Source organism: Sorex fumeus, unplaced genomic scaffold, assembly GCF_029834395.1.
Source record: "Sorex fumeus unplaced genomic scaffold, SorFum_2.1 ptg000148l, whole genome shotgun sequence".
Lineage (NCBI taxonomy): Eukaryota > Metazoa > Chordata > Mammalia > Eulipotyphla > Soricidae > Sorex > Sorex fumeus.
This window is the reverse complement of record NW_026606205.1, coordinates 455,877-470,390: the sequence shown is the minus strand read 5'-3', so window position 1 is coordinate 470,390 and position 14,514 is coordinate 455,877. Positions and strand designations below refer to the sequence as shown.

The 14,514-nt window shown below is 61.6% G+C and overlaps 2 protein-coding genes across 2 annotated transcripts in view; both read left to right on the top strand.

Moving 5' to 3' along the window:
• The window catches only part of ZNF384 (zinc finger protein 384), a 168,242-nt gene that overhangs the window by 129,779 nt on the left and 23,949 nt on the right, over nucleotides 1–14,514 (top strand). The gene's annotated exons all lie outside the window — the stretch shown is intronic.
• PIANP (PILR alpha associated neural protein) lies at nucleotides 210–7,131 on the top strand. Its single transcript, XM_056106825.1, has 6 exons — nucleotides 210–325; nucleotides 2,207–2,266; nucleotides 2,534–3,045; nucleotides 4,010–4,091; nucleotides 6,530–6,751; nucleotides 7,065–7,131. The coding sequence occupies exons 2-6, from the start codon at nucleotides 2,250–2,252 to the stop codon at nucleotides 7,084–7,086; spliced, it is 855 nt and encodes a 284-aa protein (XP_055962800.1). The 5' UTR covers nucleotides 210–325; nucleotides 2,207–2,249; the 3' UTR covers nucleotides 7,087–7,131.

Genomic DNA, 14,514 nt, shown 5'->3' with positions numbered 1-14,514 from the left:
GCGCGGGGCCCGGCTCCCGCGGCGCGGCAGCAGGAGGGTTAAAGCGTGCGTGGCCCCGGGCGGGAGCCGAGAGGCGGGGACCCGCGTTCGCCGAGCCCGGCCGAGCCGAGCGCAGCCCGAGCCGAGCCGAGTCGAGCCGAGCCGAGCATCTCCCGCCGCCGCCGCCGCCGCCGCCGCCCAGCGCCCGGGGCGCCCGCCCCCCCCCCGCCAGCCCCCCAGCCCACCCCCGATCATGCCCCGCGCCCCACCCGCGATCGCGACCCCCGAGCCCCGCGCCGCCCCGAGCGTCCGCCGCTGTCGCGTCGCCGCCGCGCGGGACGTGCAGGTGAGTGCGGGGGACCCCGCGCCCCCCGCCGCGGGAGCGAGCCGGGCCCTGCCCTGCCCGCCTCGCCCCCCGGCCTGCAGCCCCCCGCGCGCCCCATCGCGCGCGCCCCGCGCAGCGGTCACCCTCCCACCCCCACCCGGGCCGCGCATCCCGCCAGCGGCGGGGCTCGGGGGTCCCCTCCGCATCCCCCCGCCCCCCGCCACCGCCCGCCGCCTCGGCTCCCGGCGCCCCCCGCCCCGCCGCCCCTCGCCCGGTCCGGGGCGCGCGGGGGCCTCGCGGGAGCGGGGGGCGCGGGGCTCGGCCGGGGAAGGGGCCGGCAGCCCCCCGCCCCGCTCCCCGCGCCCCACCCCCCAGCGCCAATTCTGCGCACACAACAGGTCGGTGAGGAGCGAGCGCGGAGGCTGCGGGGGGCTCGCCTGCCCGGGCACTGCGGGCTTCCTGGAGGGGGTGGCACCGAGGGGCGCGGGGCCCGGGGGGCTGCCGGAGCGGATGCGGTGGGGGGTTCATTGGAGGTGGGACGCGGGGCCCCCGATGCCCCAGCCCCAGAGGCGAGCCGGCCGCCTGGACCCCGACGCCCCGCGGGCCGTTCTGCGCTTGGCTGCCCCGCGGTCGCACGCGTCGCCGTCCCCGTCCCCGCCGCCGCGCCCCGGGAGAAACACTTCCCAACTCCTCCATTTTGCCGCCGGCGTCTGCAGCCCCCCCTGTTTCCCGACCCCTGGCTGGCCCCCTTCCCCGCTGCCCTCCCCGCCCGTCCTGCCTCGCCCCTTCCTCCTCGCGTCCTGCCACCCGGGGCCTCACTCCTGCCTCTGCGCCTGGGACCCCGCACCTGCTCCCCTTGCCCTCCCTGACCTCCTCGGGGTACCCCGTCCTCCCTCCGAGCCCCCTCTCCCTAGCCCTAGCGCTCTGCGCCCGGGACCCCCACCCCCAGGTCTCCCCTGCCGTCTCCGAACCCCACTTCCCAGGCTCAGCCTTCACCCCCTTCACGGTGCTCCTCAGCCCTGCCCCCCATTTTTTTTCCTCCTTATCCCCGCCGAGAGCCCAAGAACACAGGCCTGGGGGCCCCTCATTCTCTCGGGCCTGCCAGTCTCAAATCCACGACCCTCCTGGGGTGGGGGGGCAGGGCGGTCCCTTCTCAATCCCCAGCCTGCAGCTCCCAGACACGGTGCTCCCCTCCAGGGGGCCTGCGCCCAGCGCCTCCTCCCGCCTCTCCCGCCTCATGATAAACAGCCAGTGGGGGGCCGTTCTGTAGTCCCCCCACCCACCCACCTCCCTCTTTGTCTCTCCCTCTCTCCCCATCCCTCCATCTCCTTCTCCAGAGGTAAGACTCCTGGGGCCAGTCACGTTGCTAGGGGGCCCCATCACGAGAGCTGGACCTGGCACTCCACGTGGGGCGCGGAGGGGGGCCAGGTGGGGCTCGCAGCCCTTGTGCATTCGCCCCCCCCCCACCTCCTTCTTCTCTGATTGACTTTCCCTCCCCTCCCCACCCCTCCCAGACTCCCTCCCTCGCCACCGAGGTAGGTGCTCCAGGAATCACAAGGTTCTGACTCTAAATTAGGCTCCAAGGGGAAGCTTCGGGACTGTGGGCAGAGGAAGTGAGGAGGGCGGAAGCCACAGAAGTGAGAGCCCTGGAGTGGGGTTTGGGGGGGCAGCCAAGTGGTAATAGGGGTTGGGGAGCCGTGGCCAGGCAGGGGACTGGAAGTGGGAAGGCACTTCTGGAACACAGACACCCCCCAACACCCCAAAGGCTGCTTCTAAGCAGAAATTCCCCCACGGGCAGCCTGGTCCCCCGGAGAGTTGCCGGAAGGATTGGTGGCACCCACCGGGCAGGTGCTCAGGGTGGCCTTGGGTGGTGATACGCACCCCCCCACCTTTCTTCCTCAGTAAAGGCTGAGGATCTGGGGCGCCACTGAGGAGGCTCTCGGACATGGAGTCCAGGATGTGGTAAGCTGGACACAGCCCCGGGGGCCAGAGGCTGCTCTGGCTGGGGGGCTTAGCCTGGTCCTCCCACGGGCCCACCCCACGGCTTTGCATAGGGGAGGGCAAGACCCTGGAGAGATGGGAAAAAGGGCGGGAGCCTTCCCAGAGCCCCCGTTGCTCTGGCAGAGGCCTGGGGGAGGCAGTCCCGGGTGGGTGCTGGGAACGCCCCACTCACTCCTGGCTCCAGGGTGCGGCTGGGCGCGCCCCTCACCAGCCCCCTCTCCCCCACAGGCCTGCGCTCCTGCTCTCCCACCTCCTCCCGCTCTGGCCCCTCCTGCTGCTCCCCCTGCCTGCCACCCACGGCTCTTCCTCCCCCTCCCCACGCAGCCCACCCACCCCGGCCCGGCCCCCCTGCGCCCGGGGGGGCCCCTCAGCCCCGCGCCACGTGTGCGTCTGGGAGCGGGCACCCCCGCCCAGCCGCTCCCCTCGGGTCCCCAGGTCCCGGCGGCAGATTCTGCCCGGCACCGCGCCCCCTGCCACCCCCTCGGGCTTCGAGGAGGGGCCGCCCTCGTCCCAGTACCCCTGGGCCATTGTCTGGGGCCCCACTGTGTCTCGAGACGACGGGGGAGACCCCAACTCGGCCAATCCCGGCTTCCTGCCCCACGACTATGGCTTTGCGGCCCCGCACGGGCTGGCCACCCCGCACCCCAACTCCGACTCCATGCGGGGTGATGGGGATGGACTTATCCTCGGAGAAGCGCCCGCCACGCTGCGGCCCTTCCTTTTCGGGGGCCGCGGGGAAGGTGAGTGGGAGAGGCTGGGTGTGTGTGGGGGAGGGGAGACTGTGGGAGGTGAAGCGTACCCGCCCCCCCTCTTTGAACCCCCTCCCCTGGGGCTCCTCCCCCAGTGTCAGGGCCATCGAGGCAGGCCTGTGCCCCGCCACCCCATCCCTCACATCCCGATTGTGACCACACTGCGTGCCTCGGGGTATCGAGGCAGAAGGAGTGAGTTTCCATCCAGGGTCGGGGTTCCTGCCAGGACTGACCATCCAAAGATGGGGGGCTTGAGGGGGCTGGAGCGATTGCGCAGCAGCGTTTGCCTTGCACGCCAAGGCCGGGTTCGATTCCCAGCATCCCATAGGGTCCCCCGAGCACCGCCAGGAGTAATTCCTGGGGGCATGAGCCCGGAGAAACCCCTGTGCACCATTGGGTATGACCCAAAAAGCAAAAAAAAAAAAGAAAACGAAAATTGTAAAAAGAGAAAAAAAAACAAAGATGGGGCTTTTGAGGGAGACGCAGCTCTGACGCCGGGGCTGAACTGCAGGGCAGAGATGGCGTTGGCTGGCGCTGGGGATTCTGGGCAGGGGGGATGGTTCCTCTCCGTCACCTGGAGACAGGGCTCAGATGTAGTGCTCTGGGCTCCCTCCCCAGACTGACCCCAGCTTTCACGGCGTCCCCCTCTCACCCCCGTGTCCTCTGATCAGAGCTGCTGGGAACGATCCTTGAGCACTGCTGAGTGTGGGCCAAGGAAGCCGTGCACGAGACGGGGGGAGTGGAGGGGGAGTGGAGGGGAGGGCGATCTGTGGAAAGCCGCTGAAATCCAGGGGAGCCGGAAGCTGCTGAGATGTAGGAGGAGGTGGGCCGCGCAGCGCGGGTTCAGGGGGGCCTTGCTTCCCACTTCGGGAACCCGCAACCGGACCCCAGCCCAGCCCCTTCTTGGTTCCTCCTCCCTCGGGCTCCCCTAAGACTTTCTCCCGAACCCCGCCAGGTGTGGACCCCCAGCTGTACGTCACCATCACCATCTCCATCATCATCGTGCTGGTGGCCACGGGCATCATCTTCAAGTTCTGGTGAGTGGGGTGCTTGGTGTGGGCCGGCCCGCACCCAGGGGACGGTTAGGGGCACAAGGCCCGGGCGGGGAAGGAGCAAAGGCAGCAGTTTGGCAGTGCTAGAATGTTCTGGGGGGAGCCGGAGCGATAGCACAGCGGGTAGGGTGTTGGCTTTGCATGCAGCCAAGCCGGGTTCATTCTTGGGCAACCCAGGTTCAATTCCCAGCATTCCATAGGGTCCCCTGACCCCCGCCAGGAGTGATTCCTGAGTGCAGAGCCAGGAGTAACCCCGGAGCATTGCCGGGTGTCACCCAAAAATCACAAAAAAAAAAAAAGAAAAAGAAAGTTCTGGGAGGTCAGATTCCCTCCTCTCCTCCCCCTCATCCCCCCATGCTCAGGGGTTCCTGGAGAGGTGGAGGATTTCTAGGTGATGAGGGGCCTTCCTGCCCTCCATCCTCAGTTTTCCCCTGCCTGTAGCCTCCCCATGTTTTTGGGTCACACCCGGCGATGCACAGGGGCTACTCCTGGCTCTGGGTTCAGGAATTACTCCCAGCGGTGCTCAGGGGACCATATGGGATGCTGGGAATCGAACCCAGGTCGGCCGCGTGCAAGGCAAACGCCCTACCCGCTGTGCTATTGCTCCAGCCCCAACCTTCCCGTTTTTAGGGCTGCCTGGGCAGGCGGGGAAGTCAGGAGTGTTCTGTCCCCGCACCTCATAATGGGTCACTCAGTCCTTCACACTTTACTGAGAGAATCGTTAGCCCCAGGCATGCCAGGCGCCTGCCGAGGAGAGAAATGGCTCCTCCAGGTCCCCCCAGGAAGTGGGCAGGGCAGTGGGGGCTATGTGGGTGGGGGACTGGCTACTCATTCGTGCATCTGGAGAGTCCCGAGGATGGTAGAGATCAGTGGGTTCCTACCCTCCCCCTTCCGCCCCCCTCCCCAGCACTCAATGAACCCAGTGGTTGAGAACCACCGGCTTTTAAGATGTATTTTATGGGGCTGGAGCGATAGCACAGCGAGTAGGACATTTGCCTTGCACGCGGCCGATCTGGGTTCGATCCCTGGCGTTCCATATAGTCCCCCAAGCACTTCCAGGAGTAATTCCTGAGTGCACAGCCAGGAGGAACCCCTGAGCATCGCTGGGTGTGACCCAAAAAGCAAAAAAAAAAAAGTATTTTATCGGGGCTGGAGTGATAGCACAGCGGATAGAGCATTTTCCTTGCACGTGGCCGACTGGGTTCGATTCCTAGTATCCCATATGGTCCCCCGAGCACCGCCAGGAGTCATTCCTGAGTGCAAAGCCAGGAGGAACCCCTGAGCATCGCCGCGTGTGACCCAAAAAGCAAAAAAAGATGTATCTTATTACTTTAGTTTCAGGGACCCCCATCTCAGGGGCTACTCCTGGTTCGGTGCCTGGGGGTTGCTCCTGGTGGTAGGAGGCAGGGGTTGGGGGGCTTGTGGGGAGGCCCATGTGGTCTGGGGGCTCAAATCCTGGCCTCCTGCATGCAAAGCATGTGCTCACCTTCTGAGGAAGCTCTCGGCCCCAACAGCACTGGCGTAGGCCTGTGCTTTCCGGGTTGTTTGTTTGCTTCGTTTGGGGGTGACACCTGTCTGCTCAGAACTTCCACCTGACCCTGTGTTCAGGGGTCACTCCTGGCAGACCTGGGGGTGCACAGGCAGTGGCGGGGACTGAACCCGGGCGGGGCAAGTGCCCTATCCCCACTGCCCGGGTTCTGTAGGTGTAGGTGTAAGGAATGAAAGGGACGGGTGGGTGGGTTTCTGACCCTCAAGAGCAGAGATGGGGTGAGTAGGTGGGTGGGAGAGGCGGGGTTTTCTGGGGTGGTGTGTGTGTGTGTGTGCCTGCTTGTGTGCATGTATGCGCATGTGTGTATGCATGTGTATGTATATGCACGTGTAATTATATGTGTGTGCATGTGTGTATGTGTGCACATATGTGTGTGTGCATGTGTGTGCTCGTGTGTGTATGTGTGTGCATGGGTCTGTGCATGTGTCTGCATGTTTGTGTGCATGCGTGTGTGTGTTATGTGTGTGCATGCGTGTGTGTACGCGTGTATGTGTGCGTGTTTGCTCATGTATGTATGTGTGCGTGTTTGCTCATGTATGTATGTGTGCGTGTGTGCATGCGTGTGTGTACGTGTGTATGTATGTATGTGTGCGTGCGTGTGGAGTGCGTGTGTATGTATATGTGTGTGCGTGTGTGCGCGAGTCCCCATGGGCCTTCGGGGACTCGCCCACCCCCACCCCTGACCACGAGGGGCCCCGAGGCGGATCCCAGCACGGGCTACCCCAGCCCAAGGGGGGGCCAGCCTTCCATGCGTGTGTGTACGTGTGTATGTGTGTGCGCGTGTGTATGTGTGCGTGCGTGTGTGGGCGCGGGCCCTGATGGACAGGCCCTCTGGGGGGTCTCTGAGCTCACCTCTTTCCTTCCTGCACCCCAGCTGGGACCGCAGCCAGAAGCGGCGCAGGCCCTCGGGCCAGCAGGGCGCCCTGAGGCAGGAGGAGAGCCAGCAGCCGCTCACAGACCTGTCCCCCGCGGGGGTCACTGTGCTGGGGGCCTTCGGGGACTCGCCCACCCCCACCCCTGACCACGAGGAGCCCCGAGGTGGATCCCGGCCCGGGCTACCCCAGCCCAAGGGGGCGCCAGCCTTCCAGTTGAACCGGTGAGGGTCAGGGAGGGTTGACCACAGCTGTGGTTGGGGGTGCGTCCTGCTGGGGGGGGGTGCGCTCTGGGGTCTCCTGGGGGGCGGGGCCTGGGATCTCCTGGGGGCAGGGCCTGGGGGTGTCTCCTGGGGGTGAGGCCTGGGGTCTCCTGGGGAGGCGGGCCCTGGGGGGGTCTCCTGGAGGGCGGGCCCCTCGGCTCCTGCTTCCTGTGTATCTAGTCCTGTCTCCCTGGCCCAGCCGGGACCCCACCTGGTCTTGCCTTGGTGGCCCGGCCTCCCGCTTCGCTGACTGCCCTTCCCCCGTCCCCCTTAGGATCCCCCTGGTGAATCTGTGACGCCCCTCCCGAGGTTGGGGTGCCGCCAAGCAGGAGGCCCAAGGGGCGGGCATTGCCCCCGTCCCGTCCCAGGAGGAGGGCGGCGCAGCTGCGGGAGCAGGGGTGGCCCCACGCCTGTGCCCCCGACACCCACGGGCCCCCCGCGATCCTACCTGCCCCCGTCCACTCGGCGGGGGCCCTCGCCTCCGTGTGGCTTCTGCCCCCCTTGCACATTCAAGCCTTGCACACTCCCAGGCATCGCACCCCTCAGGCCCGTGTCCCGTGGTCGCCCGCGTCCTGTCCCTTGTGTCGCGCTCCGCTCCAAGGCGGGGAGGGGGCTCCCGGGGGCCTCGGTCCTCCCTGCCCGTGTCCTGGTGTCCCGTGTCGTGCTCCCATCGCTCATGAGCACCCCCTCATCCGGCTTCCGCGGCCCCTGCATGCGGCCCCCTGAGACGGGTGGGAGGTGAGCTGCGGGGGGAGGGGGGGACTCCTGGGACCCCCGTCTGTCATCGGCCCGTCCCTCGGCCTGTGTTTCCCTTGTGGCACCCCCCCCACCCCATCCCATTTCAGGGGCACTGTCATTACCCTGAGGGCTCCCCCGTGGGGATGGGGAATAGTGAGGCCCCCAGACCCTGCCTCCTCACCCCCCCTGCGGCTGGATTCTGTTGTCTGAGGGGGGCAGGGGGGCTGCCTGCTGCACTATTTGAGAAAGGGGCTCCCCTTTGCCCGCCCCTCCCCCCGTCTGTCCCGTCAGTGTGTGTCAACTCTGGAATTCGGAACCCCTGAGCCAGTTCCCCACTTCCCAGCCTCCCTTAGGGCCCCCCCACCCCCCTCCACCTAGGCTGCCCGGGACTGGACCCAGCGGTTCAAGGCCATCGGGAGCACTGCCTCCCCCCTCCCCCCCCGGGCCCCTCCAGCCTCCTCCCTTCCTCCCTCCCTCTCTCACCTGGCCCCTATGCTGTGATATATATTTTTGTATTCTCTCTTCTTGTGGTGATAATCTTGAATTCTTGTGGGATGTAAGTTTCCAACTTTTCAAATAAAGCCTTTGCAAGATACCCAGTCCCCTGGCCCTGCCTTTCACGCTGCGGAGGAGAGCGGCCGGCCCAGAGGGAGGGCTCGGGGCTGGCGCTGGGGTTGGCGCCGGGGTGGGCACTGACCCTTCTGGTCACTCGGGGGCTGGAAGGAAGGGAGGAGAAGGCCCGAGGAACTGCGGGGTGCAGTCCCGACTCAGGCGCGGCGGGAGGAGCAAGAGATAGCACATGCGGGGCCGGTCCGCTCGCTCTACTTGGCGCTCAAGGTCAAGGAGCAGGGGAGAAACGGGGAAATTCCAGAAGGCCCGGCCTTGGTGGCCGCCAGAGAAGGAAGTGGAGACAGAGGGCAAGGAGAAGGGGAAGGAGGAGACTCACACGGGGAGCCAGGGCAGCCTTCTGCCCTCCCAGCCTTCATCCTCAGCTGCGCCCCCAAACTGGGCCACGCCGTGGTTCGCTCTCATTAATTGCCCCCATGCAGGGCTGGAGCGATAGCACAGCGGGTAGGGCGTTTGCCTTGCAAGCAGCCGACCCGGGTTCGATCCCCAGCATCCCATAGGGTCCCCTGAGCACCACTAGGAGTAATTCCTGAGTGCAGAGCCAGGAGGAACTGCGCATCGCCGGGTGTGACCCAAAAAGCAAAAAATAAATAAATAAAAATAATTGCCCCCATGCTGCCTGCATTGGGTTCTGCCCTTGGGGTCCAGGGGGTGTGTCTAGGGACAGAACCTAGGCTGGGATCCATCACCTTCTGAGACCCCCAACTCTAGCGATTCCAGCCGCCCCTGCTGGGATTCTGTTGCCATGGGAACCACTGATTTCTCTCCCACCTATCAGGGCCGCCCTCTCTCTCCCTGGGGTAGCGCAGGGAGGAGGGGGGGTAAGTTGGGGGGGGCCCCCAGGAGGTGCCCCCCGAGTGTCCTGCCTTGCAGCTCAGAGCAGCAGCGTGTGTGGGTCGGGTGGCCGCTGCTGGGGGAGTCACGCTGCTGTCCCGGGGTGAGACGGAGGGGAGGAGCGAGTGACGTGCCCGGGGCAGGTACACTCGGGGTGTCAGACTCTCCGGAGAGAAGCAGCAGAGCAGCACCCCGGGGTGAGGAAGCACCTGGAGCAGAGGAGGCAGGCAGACAAGCCGTGGGGGGTGGGGGTGGGGGGCACTGCAGTGGGTGGGGGGCCCAGAGAGATCCAAGATCTCCAGTGTGGAGCTGGTCTAAGGAGGTCTCAGCCAAAGCAATAGTCCAGCGGGGAGGGCGTGGGCCTTGCACTTGCACAACCCGGGTTCGATCCCCGGCATCCGGAAGGGTCCCCTGAGCCCCCGCCAGGAGTCAGCCCTGTGCATCGCTGGGTGTGACCCAAAAAGCAAAAGAAAAAAAAAAAAGAGGCCGCAGGTAGGGCTGATATTGCCAAGGACGGTGCAGGGGATGGCTTGGAGGGAGATGGGCTGGGGCAGCGAGGGACAGATTTGGGGGGCGCTGGCTCCCTCCTCGCTGGGAGAGGGCCCGCACCCCGTCACCTTCCACAGCCGCCTTGTCTCCAGGGGACAGCGTGACCCCACGGCTCATCCATATGCAAGAGGCACACATGAAGGCCCCTAATGAAGAGGGAATTAATTATTCCCTGATTAGACTGCTGTGCCTCTAAATTTAAATAAATGGAAAGACACTAGCCAGGCACTGGAAGTCTTCACCCGGTCCCTCTCCCCAGATGCCCTCCTCATCCCATCCCTCCCCCCCACGGGAAAGTCAGGTGGACGAAGAGACAGCAGTGATGTCCTTGTGTCCGAGTCCTCCGGGGACTGTCCTACATGACCTCCGTGGCACACTCAGCACGGGGGATTTTGGAGACTGTGGCCCGCAGCCCCAGACCTCACCCCAACTCTCATGGGGACCGGGGGACCTTGGACCTCATCAGGATGCTGTGGAGTCACTCCTGCAGCCAGAGCCTCACCGAGGATGCGAGCGATGGCCACGCATCACAGACACCCCCTGGGACCAGCGTCTCCTCCCAGCTCTGTGCTCTCTTCACCCCTCCCTGGGCTGGACACTGCAGCGCTCAGCCTTGTTTTCTGGAAAACTCGCTCTCGCTCTCGTGTAGCTGAAACCACACCAGGAAGGGGGAAGCCCTGAGGAGGTGGGGCCCTCCTGGTAAGGGTGGGGTGTGGAGTGATTCTGAATGGAAGGAGCTACCAGTTGGAAACCCCCAGGCTACGATTAACAGCCCTCTTCCCCCTCCGCCCCACCTCTCTCCCTCACACTTTGTTTCTGCCAGAGTTTGAAGCATTTAGAACTTTCTGGCAAGGGGGCTGGAGCAATAGCACAGCAGGTAGGGCGTTTGCCTTGCACCTGTCCGAGAACTGGGTTCCCAGCATCCCATATGGTCCCCCTGAGCATCGCCAGGAGTCATTCCTGAGTGCAGAGCCAGGAGTAACCCCTGAGCATTGCCGGGTGTGACCCAAAAAGCAAAAAAACAACAACAACAAAAAAAAAACCCCACCCACTTCCGGTCAGGGCTGGAGCAGGGCAGACAGCTGGGGACTCGAACCTGGGGTCTTGGTGGATGGGAGAGGAACAAGTGGAAGCTGGCACCCCACCCCCCATTGTTGACTGTTTTGCCCCAAATGGTGTTTCTGGAATGGCCATCTCTGATTTGTGTGGTCACTTGGGCTGGTCACACCTGAGCTCAGCCCTGTCGACTGCTTGTTACTCAGTGAAAGTAGATTCAGGGCCCTCAGATGTGACAAAGAGAGGAGACACTTAATAAACTTTTTTTTTCTTTTTGGGTCACACCCAGAGATGCACAGCAGTACTCCTGGCTCTTGAACGTAGGAAGTACTCCTGGTGGTGCTCAGGGGACCATATGGGATGCAGGGAATTGAACCTGGGTCGGCCACATGCAAGGCAAATGCCTTACCTGCTGTGCTATTGCTCCAGCCCCCCGACACTTAAAACTTAAAAAAAGAATTCTTTGTGTTTTGGGACCATATCCAGTGATGCTCAGGGGCTACTCTTGGTTCTGTGCTTAGGGATCACTCTTACCTAGCAGTGCTCAGGAGACCAAATATGGTGCTCGGGATCAAACCCAGGTATTGGCTGTGTGCATAGCTAGTGCCATAATTACCCTCCCGTACTCTCCTTTCAGTCCAAGATTGTTTGGGGGCCACAACCAGCGATTCTCAGGGGTTACTCCTGGCTCTGCACTCAGGAATTACTTCTAGTGGTGCTTGGGGGACCATATGGGATGCTGGGAATCGAACCCTGGTCAGCTGCATGCAAGGCAAATAACCTAACCACTTTAATATTGCTCCAGCTTCCCAAAATACTTTTAAAAATTTTATTATTGAATCACTGTGAGATAGATCTTTACAAAGCTGTTCATGATTGGGTCTCAGTCCAACACCCATCCCTCCACCAGAGCACGTTTCCCGGCACCATTGTCCCCAGGTTCCCTCCCATCACCTCTCACCCAGCCTGCCTCTCTGGCAGGCACTTTTCTTCTCTCTTTTTCAGCCCAAAGATCCTTTTTTTTTTTGCTTTTTGGGTCACACCCAGAGATGCACAGGGGTTCCTCCTGGCTCTGCACTCAAGAATTACTCCTGGTGGTGCTTGGGGGACCCTGTGGGATGCTGGAAATCGAACCCGGGTCGCCCACATGCAAGGCAAACACCCTATCCGCTGTGCTATCATTCCAGCCCAAGATTCTTTTTTATTTATTTTTATTTTTATTTATTTTTTTTTGCTTTTTGGGTCACACCCGGCGATGCACAGGGGTTCCTCCTGGCTCTGAATTACTCAAGAATTACTCCTGGCGGTGCTCGGGGGACCATATGGGATGCTGGGAATCGAACCCGGGTTGGCCCCATGCAAGGCAAACGCCCTTCCCACTGTGCTATTGCTCCAGCCCCCTCAAGATCCTTTTTTAAAGCCAGGGGATAGTGCAGAAGGCTGGGGAACATGATTTGCAGGTGGGAGGTTCAGGTTCCACACACCCCCAAACCCACCCCAGAACCTCTGGAATTACCAGGAATGTGAAAAGGGGAGTAGCCCTCAGCACTATGGGGTGGGGCCCCAATAGGAACCACAACAAATAAAGTCTTTGTCAAACAAATACATTAAAACAAAACAGTTTGGGAGCTGGGCTGGAGTGATAGCACAGCGGGTAGGGCGTTTGCCTTGCATGCAGCCAACCCGGGTTCCATTCCTCCGTCCCTCTCGGAGAGCCCAGCAAGCTACCGACAGTACCCTGCCCGCACGGAGGAGCCTGGCAAGCTCCCCGTTGGCACATTCGATATGCCAAAAACAGTAGCAACAAGTCTCACAATGGAGCTGTTCCTGGTGCCCGCTCGAGCAAATCAATGAACAGTGGGAGGACAGTGCTCCAGTTTGGGAGCTATACCGGCAGTGCTCAGGGATTATTCCTTGTGGACCTGGGGAACAAGTGCTGGGGATTGAACCCGGATCAGCCTAGTGCAAGGCAAATGCCCTATCTGCTGTACTATCACTCTGGCCCCCAAACAAAAATGTTTTATTTATTGCTTTTTGGGCCACACCCAGGGATGGTCAGGGGTTGCTCCCGGCTCTGCACTCAGGAATTACTCCTGGCGGTGTTTTGGGAACCGTAAGGGATGCCCGGGATCAAATCCAGGTCAGCTGCATGCAAGGCAAATGTCCTCCCCGCTGTACTATATCTCTGGCCCCACAAAAATGTTTTAATTAAGCACTCAAATGTTGGATCAGAGGGATAATACAGCCAGTACATCCCGGATTCAATCCCATTCATCCCATATGTTCTCCCATGCCCTGCCAGAAGTGATCCCTGCATTCAAAGTTAGAAGTAAACCCTGAGCCCTGCTGGGTGTGGCCCCAAGATAAAACCAAAACACACAAAAGACCTTCAAATGGTTCTTCCTAGGAGTCCTTTGCTACTTCCTTGTGGCCAACTTGCAGCATCTTGTTTTCATTATCTGTAAGGTGGGTATTTTGTTTGGGGGCCACACCAGATTGCCTTTAGGGATCTTTTCTGGCTGTGCCTGATAGGATCAAACTGGGGTTGGCCACTTGCAAGGCATGTACCTTACCCACTGTACTATCTCTCCATTTCCATGAAAAAATAAATGGTTATATTTTATTTATCACAATTCTGCTATTTTCTAAGTAAGGAGCCATTATTGCTTCTAGGTGGGACATCAATTCTGCTTCGGTGGAGCCCAGAGTTTTGGCCAGCAGAGTGGGTGGCTGGTGGCATTCAGGATCTCAGTGTTTGTTCCACTTCCCTGTGCTCAGCCGGGGTGACACCAGGTCAGCGCTGGACTGTTCTCTGAGGAGCTGACGGTCTCGCTGAGGAATCACCCACTGCATCTCAACCTGGGATGAGTCATTCCTTTCTTTGACTTTACGGGGTGTTCTGGGCTCTCTCCTCTCTGGAGAGGGGTTTCTCTCTCCTTTCTCCTTTTCTTTTTTAGGTCATACTGGCGATGCACAGGGGTTCCTCCTGGCTCTGAACTCAGGAATTACCCCTGGTGGTGCTCAGGGGACCATATGGGATGCTGGGAATCGAACCCAGGTCGGCCATGTGCAAGGCAGACGCCCTCCCCGCTGTGCTATCGCTCCAGCCCCCTCTCCTTCTTTTCTTTCTCTCTCATATGATTGTTCTAGGGCCACACTGGCAGTGCTTAGGGTTTACTTCTGGCTCTGCCTGAAGGGATCACTCCTGGTGGGGCTTGTGGAACCCTATGGGGTGATAGGGATCAAACCAGGTTTGGAGATGTGCAAGGCAAGTGCCCTCCCCATGGTAAAATCTCTCCAGCCCCATAACCCCAGTTCAGAGTCCCCTGGCAGCTTCCCTGGGTAGACTGAGGACAACCCGGGGAAACCTGAGTAGGTCAGAACTGACTTTCCTTTGCCTGCAAAGAGCAATCCCTTTGACCAGCCTGAGACCTCCGTTCCCTGAGAATTCAGGGGTTGGGGGCCAGTTTCCACAGTACTACACATCAAGTGGGCTTCTGTGACAGCCTGGTCGCTGTCTCGTGAGCTGGTGAGGTACAAGCATCCACGACATGAAAGCAATTGTGGCTGCATAGAATGCCCCAAAGGGGCTGGAGCGATAGCACGGCAGGTAAGCTGTTTGCCTTGCACGCGATCGACCCGGGTTCGATTCCCAGCATCCCATATGGTCCCCCAACACCTCCAGGAGTGATTCCTGAGTGCATGAGCCAGGAGTGCATGAGCCGTGATCCACCCTGTGCATCACGGGGTGTGACCCAAAAAGAAAAAAAAAACGCCCCAAAGCTGGGCAGTGTGGGGAAACCCTATAAAAACCAACTGAAGAGCCCAAGTTATGGTACAGAGGATCACACTCCCTCAGTTGAGCTCGGTTCATGGTACCCCACAGGAGCGCTCAGTAGTGCCAAAAGTGATCTGGGAGC

What these genes read in the sequence shown, in the direction of transcription:
- PIANP (XM_056106825.1), top strand. An exon ending in TTTCGGGGGCCGCGGGGAAG is followed by an intron (nt 3,046 to 4,009) that starts GTGAGTGGGAGA and finishes GAACCCCGCCAG; the next exon opens with GTGTGGACCCCCAGCTGTAC. An exon ending in CCAGCCTTCCAGTTGAACCG is followed by an intron (nt 6,752 to 7,064) that starts GTGAGGGTCAGG and finishes CGTCCCCCTTAG; the next exon opens with GATCCCCCTGGTGAATCTGT.